Source organism: Ascaphus truei, unplaced genomic scaffold (assembly GCF_040206685.1).
Source record: "Ascaphus truei isolate aAscTru1 unplaced genomic scaffold, aAscTru1.hap1 HAP1_SCAFFOLD_873, whole genome shotgun sequence".
NCBI lineage: Eukaryota > Metazoa > Chordata > Amphibia > Anura > Ascaphidae > Ascaphus > Ascaphus truei.
Window position 1 is genome coordinate 75,632 of NW_027457212.1, and position 15,706 is coordinate 91,337.

Consider the following 15,706-nt stretch of genomic DNA (forward strand, 5'->3'; position numbering starts at 1 on the left):
CTAAACCACACATGGCCTCTGCCCCTCACTCACCTCCCCGGTGACAGGTGACAGGGAGATCTCTTCCATACCCTGCTCCCCCACACTTGGGATGCGATGGCGTACAGGACTAACGTCTGCAGGGACACAGAGTGACAAGGGTGACACGGTGTCACAGATGAACAGGGACATTAAGGGGGTGTCGTCACCGGGAGACAGGGACATTAAGGGGGGTGTCGTCACCGGGAGACAGAGACATGGGGTGTCGTCACCGGGAGACAGAGACATGGGAGGTGTCGTCACCGGGAGACAGAGACATGGGAGGTGTCGTCACCGGGAGACAGAGACATGGGGTGTCGTCACCGGGAGACAGAGACATGGGGTGTCGTCACCGGGAGACAGAGACATGGGGTGTCGTCACCGGGAGACAGAGACATGGGGTGTCGTCACCGGGAGACAGAGACATGGGAGGTGTCGTCACCGGGAGACAGAGACATGGGAGGTGTCGTCACCGGGAGACAGAGACATGGGGTGTCGTCACCGGGAGACAGAGACATGGGGTGTCGTCACCGGGAGACAGAGACATGGGGTGTCGTCACCGGGAGACAGAGACATGGGGTGTCGTCACCGGGAGACAGAGACATGGGGTGTCGTCACCGGGAGACAGAGACATGGGGTGTCGTCACCGGGAGACAGAGACATGGGAGGTGTCGTCACCGGGAGACAGAGACATGGGGGGTGTCGTCATCGGGAGACAGAGACATGGGGTGTCGTCACCGGGAGACAGAGACATGGGAGGTGTCGTCACCGGGAGACAGAGACATGGGAGGTGTCGTCACTGGGATACAGAGACATGGGGTGTGTCACCGGGAGACAGAGACATGGGAGGTGTCGTCACTGGGATACAGAGACATGGGGTGTGTCACCGGGAGACAGAGACATGGGAGGTGTCGTCACCGGGAGACAGAGACATGGGAGGTGTCGTCACCGGGAGACAGAGACATGGGGTGTGTCGTCACCGGGAGACAGAGACATGGGGTGTCGTCACCGGGAGACAGAGACATGGGAGGTGTCGTCACCGGGAGACAGAGACATGGGAGGTGTCGTCACCGGGAGACAGAGACATGGGGTGTGTCGTCACCGGGAGACAGAGACATGGGGTGTCGTCACCGGGAGACAGAGACATGGGGTGTGTTACCGGGAGACAGAGACATGGGAGGTGTCGTCACCGGGAGACAGAGACATGGGGTGTCGTCACCGGGAGACAGAGACATGGGGTGTGTCGTCACCGGGAGACAGAGACATGGGGTGTCGTCACTGGGAGACAGAGACATGGGGTGTCGTCACTGGGAGACAGAGACATGGGGTGTCGTCACCGGGACACAGAGACATGGGGTGTCGTCACTGGGAGACAGAGACATGGGGTGTCGTCACCGGGACACAGAGACATGGGGTGTCGTCACTGGGAGACAGAGACATGGGGTGTCATCACCGGGAGACAGAGACATGGGGTGTCGTCACCGGGAGACAGAGACATGGGAGGTGTCGTCACCGGGAGACAGAGACATGGGGTGTGTCAGTAATGTCACAAGGTCAGATGAGGTGTCACGGACAGGAGGGGGAGAAGAGTGGCAGACAGAGGGTGTCACCTTCCTCATCCTCCTCGAAGCTGTCCTCTTCCTAAAGCAGAAACGAGATTACAACATAAGTCATGGCACCTGTGACGAGGGGAGGGGACGTGTGTCCGGCAGCGTGTAGTGTCATATGTAACATGCAATGGAGCCACAGGGATGACTGAGAGGTAGATACCCCTATCAGGATGGCGAGGGGGGGGAGAGAAGAGGAATATATTACAGTGGGGCTGTGTATGGGCCGGTACGGACCTGAGTGTCATCGGAGAGCTGCTCAGATAGGGAGTTGCTGGACAACCTATGACAAGAAACACATAAATCAGGACACGCCTCGAACATGTCACCACATTCAGTGTCAGATGGGCCAGAGCCGAGTGAGGCGTCTGGGACAGAAGGAGTTACAGCACTGCATGTCCTCTCCGTCACTGTCCCGTCTGTGTCCTGCTGTCCCTGATCCCTCCATCTGACCTCGTCACATGCTCTGGGTGATCCCATCCTGCTGTCCCTGATCTCTCCGTCTCACCGTGTCACATGCTCTGGGTGATCCCATCCTGCTGTCCCTGATCTCTCCGTCTCACCGTGTCACATGCTCAGGGTGATCCCATCCTGCTGTCCCTGATCCCTCCGTCTCACTGTGTCACATGCTCTGAGTGATCCCATCCTACTGTCCCTGATCCCTCCGTCTCACCGTGTCACATGCTCTGGGTGATCCCACCCTACTGTCCCTGATCTCTCCGTCTCACGTGTCACATGCTCTGGGTGATCCCATCCTACTGTCCCTGATCCCTCCGTCTCACCGTGTCACATGCTCTGGGTGATCCCATCCTGCTGTCCCTGATCTCTCCGTCTCACCTGGTCACATGCTCTGGGTGATCCCATCCTGCTGTCCCTGACCCCTCCGTCTCACCGTGTCACATGCTCTGGGTGATCCCATCCTGCTGTCCCTGATCTCTCCGTCTCACCTGGTCACATGCTCTGGGTGATCCCACCCTACTGTCCCTGATCCCTCCGTCTCACCGTGTCACATGCTCAGGGTGATCCCATCCTGCTGTCCCTGATCTCTCCGTCTCACCGTGTCACATGCTCTGGGTGATCCCACCCTACTGTCCCTGATCCCTCCGTCTCACCGTGTCACATGCTCTGGGTGATCCCATCCTACTGTCCCTGATCCCTCCGTCTCACCGTGTCACATGCTCAGGGTGATCCCATCCTGCTGTCCCTGACCCCTCCGTCTCACCGTGTCACATGCTCTGGGTGATCCCATCCTGCTGTCCCTGATCTCTCCGTCTCACCTGGTCACATGCTCTGGGTGATCCCACCCTACTGTCCCTGATCCCTCCGTCTCACCGTGTCACATGCTCAGGGTGATCCCATCCTGCTGTCCCTGATCTCTCCGTCTCACCGTGTCACATGCTCTGGGTGATCCCACCCTACTGTCCCTGATCCCTCCGTCTCACCGTGTCACATGCTCTGGGTGATCCCATCCTACTGTCCCTGATCCCTCCGTCTCACCGTGTCACATGCTCTGGGTGATCCCATCCTGCTGTCCCTGATCTCTCCGTCTCACCTGGTCACATGCTCTGGGTGATCCCACCCTACTGTCCCTGATCCCTCCGTCTCACCGTGTCACATGCTCAGGGTGATCCCATCCTGCTGTCCCTGACCCCTCCGTCTCACCGTGTCACATGCTCTGGGTGATCCCATCCTGCTGTCCCTGATCTCTCCGTCTCACCTGGTCACATGCTCTGGGTGATCCCACCCTACTGTCCCCGATCTCTCCGTCTCACCGTGTCACATGCTCAGGGTGATCCCATCCTGCTGTCCCTGATCCCTCCGTCTCACCTGGTCACATGCTCCGGGTGATCCCATCCTGCTGCCCCTGATCCCTCTGTCTCACCGTGTCACATGCTCTGGGTGATCCCATCCTGCTGTCCCTGATCTCTCCGTCTCACTGTGTCACATGCTCCGGGTGATCCCATCCTGCTCACATGCTCTGGGTGATCCCACCCTACTGTCCCCGATCTCTCCGTCTCACCGTGTCACATGCTCAGGGTGATCCCATCCTGCTGTCCCTGATCCCTCCGTCTCACCTGGTCACATGCTCCGGGTGATCCCATCCTGCTGTCCCTGATCCCTCTGTCTCACCGTGTCACATGCTCTGGGTGATCCCATCCTGCTGTCCCTGATCTCTCCGTCTCACTGTGTCACCTGCTCTGGGAGATCCCATCCTGCTGTCCCTGATCTCTCTGTCTCACCGTGTCACATGCTCTGGGTGATCCCATCTTACTGTCCCTGATCCCTCCGTCTCACCGTGTCACATGCTCTGGGTGATCCCATCCTGCTGTCCCTGATCCCTCCGTCTCACTGTGTCACATGCTCTGGGTGATCCCATCCTGCTGTCCCTGATCCCTCCGTCTCACCGTGTCACATGCTCTGGGTGATCCCATCCTGCTGTCCCTGATCTCTCCGTCTCACCGTGTCACATGCTCTGGGTGATCCCATCCTACTGTCCCTGATCCCTCCGTCTCACCTGGTCACGTGCTCTGGGTGATCCCATCCTGCTGTCCCTGATCCCTCCGTCTCACCGTGTCACATGCTCTCGGTGATCCCATCCTGCTGTCCCCGATCTCTCCGTCTCACCTTGTCACATGCTCTGGGTGATCACATCCTGCTGTCCCTGACCCCTCCGTCTCACCTGGTCACATGCTCTGGGTGATCCCATCCTGCTGTCCCTGATCCCTCCGTCTCACCGTGTCACATGCTCTGGGTGATCCAATCTTACTGTCCCTGATCTCTCCGTCTCACTGTGTCACATGCTCTGGGTGATCCCATCCTGCTGTCCCTGATCCCTCCGTCTCACCGTGTCACATGCTCTGGGTGATCCCATCTTACTGTCCCTGATCTCTCCGTCTCACTGTGTCACATGCTCTGGGTGATCCCATCCTGCTGTCCCTGATCTCTCCGTCTCACCGGGTCACATGCTCTGGGTGATCCCACCCTACTGTCATTGATCCCTCCGTCTCACCGTGTCACATGCTCAGGGTGAATCCATCCTGCTGTCCCTGATCTCTCCGTCTCACTGTGTCACATGCTCCGGGTGATCCCATCCTGCTGTCCCCGATCTCTCCGTCTGACCGTGTCACATGCTCTGGGTGATCCCATCCTGCTGTCCCTGATCCCTCCGTCTCACCGTGTCACATGCTCTGGGTGATCCCATCCTGCTGTCCCTGATCCCTCCGTCTCACCGTGTCACATGCTCTGGGTGATCCCATCCTGCTGTCCCTGATCCCTCCGTCTCACCGTGTCACATGCTCAGGGTGATCCCATCCTGCTGTCCCTGATCTCTCCGTCTCACCTGGTCACATGCTCTGGGTGATCCCATCCTGCTGTCCCTGATCTCTCCGTCTCACCGTGTCACATGCTCCGGGTGATCCCACCCTACTGTCCCTGATCTCTCCGTCTCACCGTGTCACATGCTCCGGGTGATCCCACCCTGCTGTCCCTGATCCCTCCGTCTCACCGTGTCACATGCTCTGGGTGATCCCACCCTACTGTCCCTGATCCCTCCGTCTCACCGTGTCACCTGCTCTGGGTGATCCCATCCTGCTGTTCCTGATCCCTCCGTCTCACCGTGTCACCTGCTCTGGGTGATCCCATCCTGCTGTCCCTGATCCCTCCGTCTCACCGTGTCACATGCTCTGGGTGATCCCACCCTGCTGTCCCTGATCCCTCCGTCTCACCGTGTCACATGCTCTGGGTGATCCCACCCTACTGTCCCTGATCCCTACGTCTCACCGTGTCACGTGCTCTGGGTGATCCCATCCTACTGTCCCTGATCCCTCCGTCTCACCGTGTCACATGCTCTGGGTGATCCCATCCTGCTGTCCCTGATCTCTCCGTCTCACTGTGTCACATGCTCCTGGTGATCCCATCTTACTGTCCCTGATCCCTCCGTCTCACGTGTCACATGCTCTGGGTGATCCCACCCTGCTGTCCCTGATCCCTCCGTCTCACCGTGTCACATGCTCCGGGTGATCCCATCCTGCTGTCCCCGATCCCTCTGTCTCACCGTGTCACGTGCTCTGGGTGATCCCATCCTGCTGTCCCCGATCCCTCCGTCTCACCGTGTCACGTGCTCTGGGTGATCCCATCTTACTGTCCCTGATCCCTCCATCTCACCATGTCACATGCTCTGGGTGATCCCATCCTACTGTCCCTGATCCCTCCGTCTCACCGTGTCACGTGCTCTGGGTGATCCCATCCTACTGTCCCTGATCTCTCCGTCTCACCGTGTCACATGCTCTGGGTGATCCCATCCTGCTGTCCCTGATCTCTCCGTCTCACCATGTCACATGCTCCGGGTGATCCCATCTTACTGTCCCTGATCCCTCCGTCTCACTGTGTCACATGCTCTGGGTGATCCCACCCTGCTGTCCCTGATCCCTCCGTCTCACCGTGTCACGTGCTCTGGGTGATCCCATCTTACTGTCCCTGATCTCTCCGTCTCACCGTGTCACGTGCTCTGGGTGATCCCATCTTACTGTCCCTGATCCCTCCGTCTCACCGTGTCACATGCTCTGGGTGATCCCATCCTGCTGTCCCTGATCTCTCCGTCTCACTGTGTCACATGCTCTGGGTGATCCCATCTTACTGTCCCCGATCTCTCCGTCTCACCGTATCACATGCTCTGGGTGATCCCACCCTACTGTCCCTGATCTCTCCGTCTCACCGTGTCACATGCTCTGGGTGATCCCATCTTACTGTCCCTGATCCCTCCGTCTCACATGCTCTGGGTGATCCCATCTTACTGTCCCTGATCTCTCCGTCTCACTGTGTCACATGCTCTGGGGGATCCCATCCTGCTGTCCCCGATCTCTCCGTCTCACCGTGTCACATGCTCTGGGTGATCCCATCCTACTGTCCCTGATCTCTCCGTCTCACCGTGTCACATGCTCTGGGTGATCCCATCCTACTGTCCCTGATCCCTCCGTCTCACCGTGTCACATGCTCTGGGTGATCCCATCCTGCTGTCCCTGATCTCTCCGTCTCACTGTGTCACATGCTCTGGGTGATCCCATCCTGCTGTCCCTGATCTCTCCGTCTCACTGTGTCACATGCTCTGGGTGATCCCATCCTGCTGTCCCTGATCCCTCCGTCTCACCGTGTCACATGCTCTGGGTGATCCCATCCTGCTGTCCCTGATCTCTCCGTCTCACCGTGTCACATGCTCTGGGTGATCCAATCCTGCTGTCCCTGATCCCTCCGTCTCACCGTGTCACATGCTCTGGGTGATCCCATCTTACTGTCCCTGATCCCTCCGTCTCACCGTGTCACATGCTCTGGGTGATCCCATCTTACTGTCCCTGATCTCTCCGTCTCACCGTGTCACATGCCCTGGGTGATCCCATCTTACTGTCCCTGATCCCTCCGTCTCACTGTGTCACATGCTCTGGATGATCCCATCTTAGTGTCCCTGATCCCTCCGTCTCACTGTGTCACATGCTCTGGGTGATCCCATCCTACTGTCCCTGATCTCTCCGTCTCACTGTGCCACATGCTCTGGGTGATCCCATCCTGCTGTCCCTGATCCCTCCGTCTCACCTGGTCACATGCTCTGGGTGATCCCATCCTGCTGTCCCTGATCCCTCCGTCTCACCGTGTCACATGCTCTGGGTGATCCCATCCTGCTGTCCCTGACCCCTCCGTCTCACCGTGTCACATGCTCCGGGTGATCCCATCTTACTGTCCCTGATCTCTCCGTCTCACTGTGTCACATGCTCTGGGTGATCCCATCCTGCTGTCCCTGATCCCTCCGTCTCACTGTGTCACATGCTCTGGGTGATCCCATCCTGCTGTCCCTGATCCCTCCGTCTCACCGTGTCACATGCTCTGGGTGATCCCATCTTACTGTCCCTGATCCCTCCGTCTCACCGTGTCACATGCTCTGGGTGATCCCATCTTACTGTCCCTGATCCCTCCGTCTCACCGTGTCACATGCTCTGGGTGATCCCACCCTGCTGTCCCTGATCTCTCTGTCTCACCGTGTCACATGCTCTGGGTGATCCCATCCTGCTGTCCCTGATCTCTCCGTCTCACCGTGTCACATGCTCTGGGTGATCCCATCCTGCTGTCCCCGATCTCTCCGTCTCACATGCTCTGGGTGATCCCATCCTGCTGTCCCTGATCTCTCCGTCTCACTGTGTCACATGCTCTGGGTGATCCCATCTTACTGTCCCTGATCCCTCCGTCTCACCGTGTCACCTGCTCTGGGTGATCCCATCCTGCTGTCCCTGATCCCTCCGTCTCACCGTGTCACATGCTCTGGGTGATCCCACCCTGCTGTCCCTGATCCCTCCGTCTCACCGTGTCACATGCTCTGGGTGATCCCACCCTACTGTCCCTGATCCCTCCGTCTCACCGTGTCACCTGCTCTGGGTGATCCCATCCTACTGTCCCTGATCCCTCCGTCTCACCGTGTCACATGCTCTGGGTGATCCCATCCTGCTGTCCCTGATCTCTCCGTCTCACTGTGTCACATGCTCCTGGTGATCCCATCTTACTGTCCCTGATCCCTCCGTCTCACCGTGTCACATGCTCTGGGTGATCCCACCCTGCTGTCCCTGATCCCTCCGTCTCACCGTGTCACATGCTCCGGGTGATCCCATCCTGCTGTCCCCGATCCCTCTGTCTCACCGTGTCACGTGCTCTGGGTGATCCCATCCTGCTGTCCCCGATCCCTCCGTCTCACCGTGTCACGTGCTCTGGGTGATCCCATCTTACTGTCCCTGATCCCTCCATCTCACCATGTCACATGCTCTGGGTGATCCCATCCTACTGTCCCTTATCCCTCCGTCTCACCGTGTCACGTGCTCTGGGTGATCCCATCCTACTGTCCCTGATCTCTCCGTCTCACCGTGTCACATGCTCTGGGTGATCCCATCCTGCTGTCCCTGATCTCTCCGTCTCACCATGTCACATGCTCCGGGTGATCCCATCTTACTGTCCCTGATCCCTCCGTCTCACTGTGTCACATGCTCTGGGTGATCCCATCCTGCTGTCCCTGATCCCTCCGTCTCACCGTGTCACATGCTCTGGGTGATCCCATCCTGCTGTCCCTGATCCCTCCGTCTCACTGTGTCACATGTTCTGGGTGATCCCATCTTACTGTCCCCGATCTCTCCGTCTCACCGTATCACATGCTCTGGGTGATCCCACCCTACTGTCCCTGATCTCTCCGTCTCACCGTGTCACATGCTCTGGGTGATCCCATCTTACTGTCCCTGATCCCTCCGTCTCACATGCTCTGGGTGATCCCATCTTACTGTCCCTGATCTCTCCGTCTCACTGTGTCACATGCTCTGGGGGATCCCATCCTGCTGTCCCCGATCTCTCCGTCTCACCGTGTCACATGCTCTGGGTGATCCCATCCTACTGTCCCTGATCCCTCCGTCTCACCGTGTCACATGCTCTGGGTGATCCCATCCTGCTGTCCCTGATCTCTCCGTCTCACTGTGTCACATGCTCTGGGTGATCCCATCCTGCTGTCCCTGATCTCTCCGTCTCACTGTGTCACATGCTCTGGGTGATCCCATCCTGCTGTCCCTGATCCCTCCGTCTCACCGTGTCACATGCTCTGGGTGATCCCATCCTGCTGTCCCTGATCTCTCCGTCTCACCGTGTCACATGCTCTGGGTGATCCAATCCTGCTGTCCCTGATCCCTCCGTCTCACCGTGTCACATGCTCTGGGTGATCCCATCTTACTGTCCCTGATCCCTCCGTCTCACCGTGTCACATGCTCTGGGTGATCCCATCTTACTGTCCCTGATCTCTCCGTCTCACCGTGTCACATGCCCTGGGTGATCCCATCTTACTGTCCCTGATCCCTCCGTCTCACTGTGTCACATGCTCTGGATGATCCCATCTTAGTGTCCCTGATCCCTCCGTCTCACTGTGTCACATGCTCTGGGTGATCCCATCCTACTGTCCCTGATCTCTCCGTCTCACTGTGCCACATGCTCTGGGTGATCCCATCCTGCTGTCCTGATCCCTCCGTCTCACCTGGTCACATGCTCTGGGTGATCCCATCCTGCTGTCCCTGATCCCTCCGTCTCACCGTGTCACATGCTCTGGGTGATCCCATCCTGCTGTCCCTGACCCCTCCGTCTCACCGTGTCACATGCTCCGGGTGATCCCATCTTACTGTCCCTGATCTCTCCGTCTCACTGTGTCACATGCTCTGGGTGATCCCATCCTGCTGTCCCTGATCCCTCCGTCTCACTGTGTCACATGCTCTGGGTGATCCCATCCTGCTGTCCCTGATCCCTCCGTCTCACCGTGTCACATGCTCTGGGTGATCCCATCTTACTGTCCCTGATCCCTCCGTCTCACCGTGTCACATGCTCTGGGTGATCCCATCTTACTGTCCCTGATCCCTCCGTCTCACCGTGTCACATGCTCTGGGTGATCCCACCCTGCTGTCCCTGATCTCTCTGTCTCACCGTGTCACATGCTCTGGGTGATCCCATCCTGCTGTCCCTGATCTCTCCGTCTCACCGTGTCACATGCTCTGGGTGATCCCATCCTGCTGTCCCCGATCTCTCCGTCTCACATGCTCTGGGTGATCCCATCCTGCTGTCCCTGATCTCTCCGTCTCACTGTGTCACATGCTCTGGGTGATCCCATCTTACTGTCCCCGATCTCTCCGTCTCACCGTGTCACATGCTCTGGGTGATCCCACCCTGCTGTCCCTGATCTCTCTGTCTCACCGTGTCACATGCTCTCGGTGATCCCATCCTGCTGTCCCTGATCTCTCCGTCTCACTGTGTCACATGCTCTGGGTGATTCCATCTTACTGTCCCTGATCCCTCCGTCTCACCGTGTCACATGCTCTGGGTGATCCCATCCTGCTGTCCCTGACCCCTCCGTCTGACTGTGTCACATGCTCTGGGTGATCCCATCCTGCTGTCCCTGATCCCTCCGTCTCACCGTGTCACATGCTCTGGGTGATCCCATCTTACTGTCCCTGATCCCTCCGTCTCACCGTGTCACATGCTCTGGGTGATCCCATCTTACTGTCCCTGATCCCTCCGTCTCACCGTGTCACATGCTCTGGGTGATCCCACCCTACTGTCCCTGATCCCTCCGTCTCACCGTGTCACATGCTCCGGGTGATCCCATCCTGCTGTCCCTGATCCCTCCGTCTCACTGTGTCACATGCTCTGGGTGATCCCATCCTGCTGTCCCTGATCCCTCCGTCTCACCGTGTCACATGCTCTGGGTGATCCCATCTTACTGTCCCTGATCCCTCCGTCTCACCGTGTCACATGCTCTGGGTGATCCCATCTTACTGTCCCTGATCCCTCCGTCTCACCGTGTCACATGCTCTGGGTGATCCCATCTTACTGTCCCTGATCTCTCCGTCTCACTGTGTCACATGCTCCGGGTGATCCCATCCTGCTGTCCCTGATCCCTCCGTCTCACCATGTCACATGCTCCGGGTCATCCCATCTTACTGTCCCTGATCCCTCCGTCTCACTGTGTCACATGCTCTGGGTGATCCGATCTTACTGTCCCTGATCCCTCCGTCTCACATGCTCTGGGTGATCCCATCCTGCTATCCCTGATCCCTCCGTCTCACTGTGTCACATGCTCTGGGTGATCCCACCCTGCTGTCCCTGATCCCTCCGTCTCACCGTGTCACGTGCTCTGGGTGATCCCATCTTACTGTCCCTGATCTCTCCGTCTCACCGTGTCACGTGCTCTGGGTGATCCCATCTTACTGTCCCTGATCCCTCCGTCTCACCGTGTCACATGCTCTGGGTGATCCCATCCTGCTGTCCCTGATCTCTCCGTCTCACCGTGTCACATGCTCAGGGTGATCCCATCCTGCTGTCCCTGATCCCTCCGTCTCACTGTGTCACATGCTCTGGGTGATCCCATCTTACTGTCCCTGATCCCTCCGTCTCACCGTGTCACATGCTCTGGGTGATCCCATCCTGCTGTCCCTGATCTCTCCGTCTCACTGTGTCACATGCTCAGGGTGATTCCATCCTGCTGTCCCTGATCTCTCCGTCTCACGTGTCACATGCTCTGGGTGATCCCATCCTGCTGTCCCTGATCCCTCCGTCTCACCGTGTCACATGCTCTGGGTGATCCCATCCTGCTGTCCATGATCTCTCCGTCTCACCGTGTCAAGTGCTCCGGGTGATCCCACCCTACTGTCCCTGATCTCTCCGTCTCACTGTGTCACATGCTCTGGGTGATCCCATCCTACTGTCCCTGATCTCTCCGTCTCACCTGGTCACATGCTCTGGGTGATCCCATCCTGCTGTCCCTGATCCCTCCGTCTCACCGTGTCACATGCTCTGGGTGATCCCATCTTACTGTCCCTGATCTCTCCGTCTCACCGTGTCACATGCTCTGGGTGATCCCATCTTACTGTCCCTGATCCCTCCGTCTCACCATGTCACATGCTCTGGGCGATCCCATCTTACTGTCCCCCTCCGTCTCACATGCTCTGGGTGATCCCATCCTACTGTCCCTGATCTCTCCGTCTCACTGTGTCACATGCTCCGGGTGATCCCATCCTGCTCACATGCTCTGGGTGATCCCACCCTACTGTCCCCGATCTCTCCGTCTCACCGTGTCACATGCTCAGGGTGATCCCATCCTGCTGTCCCTGATCCCTCCGTCTCACCTGGTCACATGCTCCGGGTGATCCCATCCTGCTGTCCCTGATCCCTCTGTCTCACCGTGTCACATGCTCTGGGTGATCCCATCCTGCTGTCCCTGATCTCTCCGTCTCACTGTGTCACATGCTCCGGGTGATCCCATCCTGCTCACATGCTCTGGGTGATCCCATCCTACTGTCCCCGATCTCTCCGTCTCACCGTGTCACATGCTCAGGGTGATCCCATCCTGCTGTCCCTGATCCCTCCGTCTCACCTGGTCACATGCTCCGGGCGATCCCATCCTGCTGTCCCTGATCCCTCTGTCTCACCGTGTCACATGCTCTGGGTGATCCCATCCTGCTGTCCCTGATCTCTCCGTCTCACTGTGTCACCTGCTCTGGGAGATCCCATCCTGCTGTCCCTGATCTCTCTGTCTCACCGTGTCACATGCTCTGGGTGATCCCATCTTACTGTCCCTGATCTCTCCGTCTCACCGTGTCACATGCTCTGGGTGATCCCATCCTGCTGTCCCTGATCCCTCCGTCTCACTGTGTCACATGCTCTGGGTGATCCCATCCTGCTGTCCCTGATCCCTCCGTCTCACCGTGTCACATGCTCTGGGTGATCCCATCCTGCTGTCCCTGATCTCTCCGTCTCACCGTGTCACATGCTCTGGGTGATCCCATCCTACTGTCCCTGATCCCTCCGTCTCACCTGGTCACGTGCTCTGGGTGATCCCATCCTGCTGTCCCTGATCCCTCCGTCTCACCGTGTCACATGCTCTCGGTGATCCCATCCTGCTGTCCCCGATCTCTCCGTCTCACCTTGTCACATGCTCTGGGTGATCCCATCCTGCTGTCCCTGACCCCTCCGTCTCACCTGGTCACATGCTCTGGGTGATCCCATCCTGCTGTCCCTGATCCCTCCGTCTCACCGTGTCACATGCTCTGGGTGATCCCATCTTACTGTCCCTGATCTCTCCGTCTCACTGTGTCACATGCTCTGGGTGATCCCATCCTGCTGTCCCTGATCCCTCCGTCTCACCGTGTCACATGCTCTGGGTGATCCCATCTTACTGTCCCTGATCTCTCCGTCTCACCGTGTCACATGCTCTGGGTGATCCCATCCTGCTGTCCCTGATCTCTCCGTCTCACCGGGTCACATGCTCTGGGTGATCCCACCCTACTGTCATTGATCCCTCCGTCTCACCGTGTCACATGCTCAGGGTGATCCCATCCTGCTGTCCCTGATCTCTCCGTCTCACTGTGTCACATGCTCCGGGTGATCCCATCCTGCTGTCCCCGATCTCTCCGTCTGACCGTGTCACATGCTCTGGGTGATCCCATCCTGCTGTCCCTGATCCCTCCGTCTCACCGTGTCACATGCTCTGGGTGATCCCATCCTGCTGTCCCTGATCCCTCCGTCTCACCGTGTCACATGCTCTGGGTGATCCCATCCTGCTGTCCCTGATCCCTCCGTCTCACCGTGTCACATGCTCAGGGTGATCCCATCCTGCTGTCCCTGATCTCTCCGTCTCACCTGGTCACATGCTCTGGGTGATCCCATCCTGCTGTCCCTGATCTCTCCGTCTCACCGTGTCACATGCTCCGGGTGATCCCACCCTACTGTCCCTGATCTCTCCGTCTCACCGTGTCACATGCTCCGGGTGATCCCACCCTGCTGTCCCTGATCCCTCCGTCTCACCGTGTCACATGCTCTGGGTGATCCCACCCTACTGTCCCTGATCCCTCCGTCTCACCGTGTCACCTGCTCTGGGTGATCCCATCCTGCTGTCCCTGATCCCTCCGTCTCACCGTGTCACCTGCTCTGGGTGATCCCATCCTGCTGTCCCTGATCCCTCCGTCTCACCGTGTCACATGCTCTGGGTGATCCCATCCTGCTGTCCCTGATCTCTCCGTCTCACTGTGTCACATGCTCTGGGTGATCCCATCCTGCTGTCCCTGATCCCTCCGTCTCACCGTGTCACATGCTCTGGGTGATCCCATCTTACTGTCCCTGATCTCTCCGTCTCACCGTGTCACATGCTCTGGGTGATCCCATCCTCCTGTCCCTGATCTCTCCGTCTCACCGGGTCACATGCTCTGGGTGATCCCACCCTACTATCATTGATCCCTCCGTCTCACCGTGTCACATGCTCAGGGTGATCCCATCCTGCTGTCCCTGATCTCTCCGTCTCACTGTGTCACATGCTCTGGGTGATCCCATCCTGCTGTCCCTGATCTCTCCGTCTCACTGTGTCACATGCTCTGGGTGATCCCATCCTGCTGTCCCTGATCCCTCCGTCTCACCGTGTCACATGCTCTGGGTGATCCCATCCTCTGTCCCTGATCTCTCCGTCTCACCGTGTCACATGCTCTGGGTGATCCAATCCTGCTGTCCCTGATCCCTCCGTCTCACCGTGTCACATGCTCTGGGTGATCCCATCTTACTGTCCCTGATCCCTCCGTCTCACCGTGTCACATGCTCTGGGTGATCCCATCTTACTGTCCCTGATCTCTCCGTCTCACCGTGTCACATGCTCTGGGTGATCCCATCTTACTGTCCCTGATCCCTCCGTCTCACTGTGTCACATGCTCTGGATGATCCCATCTTAGTTTCCCTGATCCCTCCGTCTCACTGTGTCACATGCTCTGGGTGATCCCATCCTACTGTCCCTGATCTCTCCGTCTCACTGTGTCACATGCTCTGGGTGATCCCATCCTGCTGTCCCTGATCCCTCCGTCTCACCTGGTCACATGCTCTGGGTGATCCCATCCTGCTGTCCCTGATCCCTCCGTCTCACCGTGTCACATGCTCTGGGTGATCCCATCCTGCTGTCCCTGACCCCTCCGTCTCACCGTGTCACATGCTCCGGGTGATCCCATCTTACTGTCCCTGATCTCTCCGTCTCACTGTGTCACATGCTCTGGGTGATCCCATCCTGCTGTCCCTGATCCCTCCGTCTCACTGTGTCACATGCTCTGGGTGATCCCATCCTGCTGTCCCTGATCCCTCCGTCTCACCGTGTCACATGCTCTGGGTGATCCCATCTTACTGTCCCTGATCCCTCCGTCTCACCGTGTCACATGCTCTGGGTGATCCCATCTTACTGTCCCTGATCCCTCCGTCTCACCGTGTCACATGCTCTGGGTGATCCCACCCTGCTGTCCCTGATCTCTCTGTCTCACCGTGTCACATGCTCTGGGTGATCCCATCCTGCTGTCCCTGATCTCTCCGTCTCACCGTGTCACATGCTCTGGGTGATCCCATCCTGCTGTCCCCGATCTCTCCGTCTCACATGCTCTGGGTGATCCCATCCTGCTGTCCCTGATCTCTCCGTCTCACTGTGTCACATGCTCTGGGTGATCCCATCTTACTGTCCCCGATCTCTCCGTCTCACCGTGTCACATGCTCTGGGTTATCCC

General features: G+C 58.2%; 1 protein-coding gene across 2 annotated transcripts in view; it reads right to left on the reverse strand.

Annotated features, from left to right (window-relative positions):
* The window catches only part of LOC142486448 (synaptotagmin-like protein 1), a 78,355-nt gene that overhangs the window by 10,197 nt on the left and 52,452 nt on the right, over positions 1-15,706 (reverse strand). Inside the window, exons 1-4 of one of the 2 annotated variants that reach the window (XM_075585043.1) lie at positions 3,453-3,464; positions 1,863-1,908; positions 1,629-1,659; positions 34-116 (exon numbers count right to left, since the gene is read on the reverse strand). In XM_075585043.1, the coding sequence (XP_075441158.1) occupies positions 34-69 (36 nt within the window). In that variant the 5' untranslated portion in view covers positions 70-116; positions 1,629-1,659; positions 1,863-1,908; positions 3,453-3,464. Of the gene's footprint in view, positions 1-33; positions 117-1,628; positions 1,660-1,862; positions 1,909-3,452; positions 3,465-15,706 lie in introns of those variants that run through there. The other variant, XM_075585042.1, reaches the window with a different exon arrangement.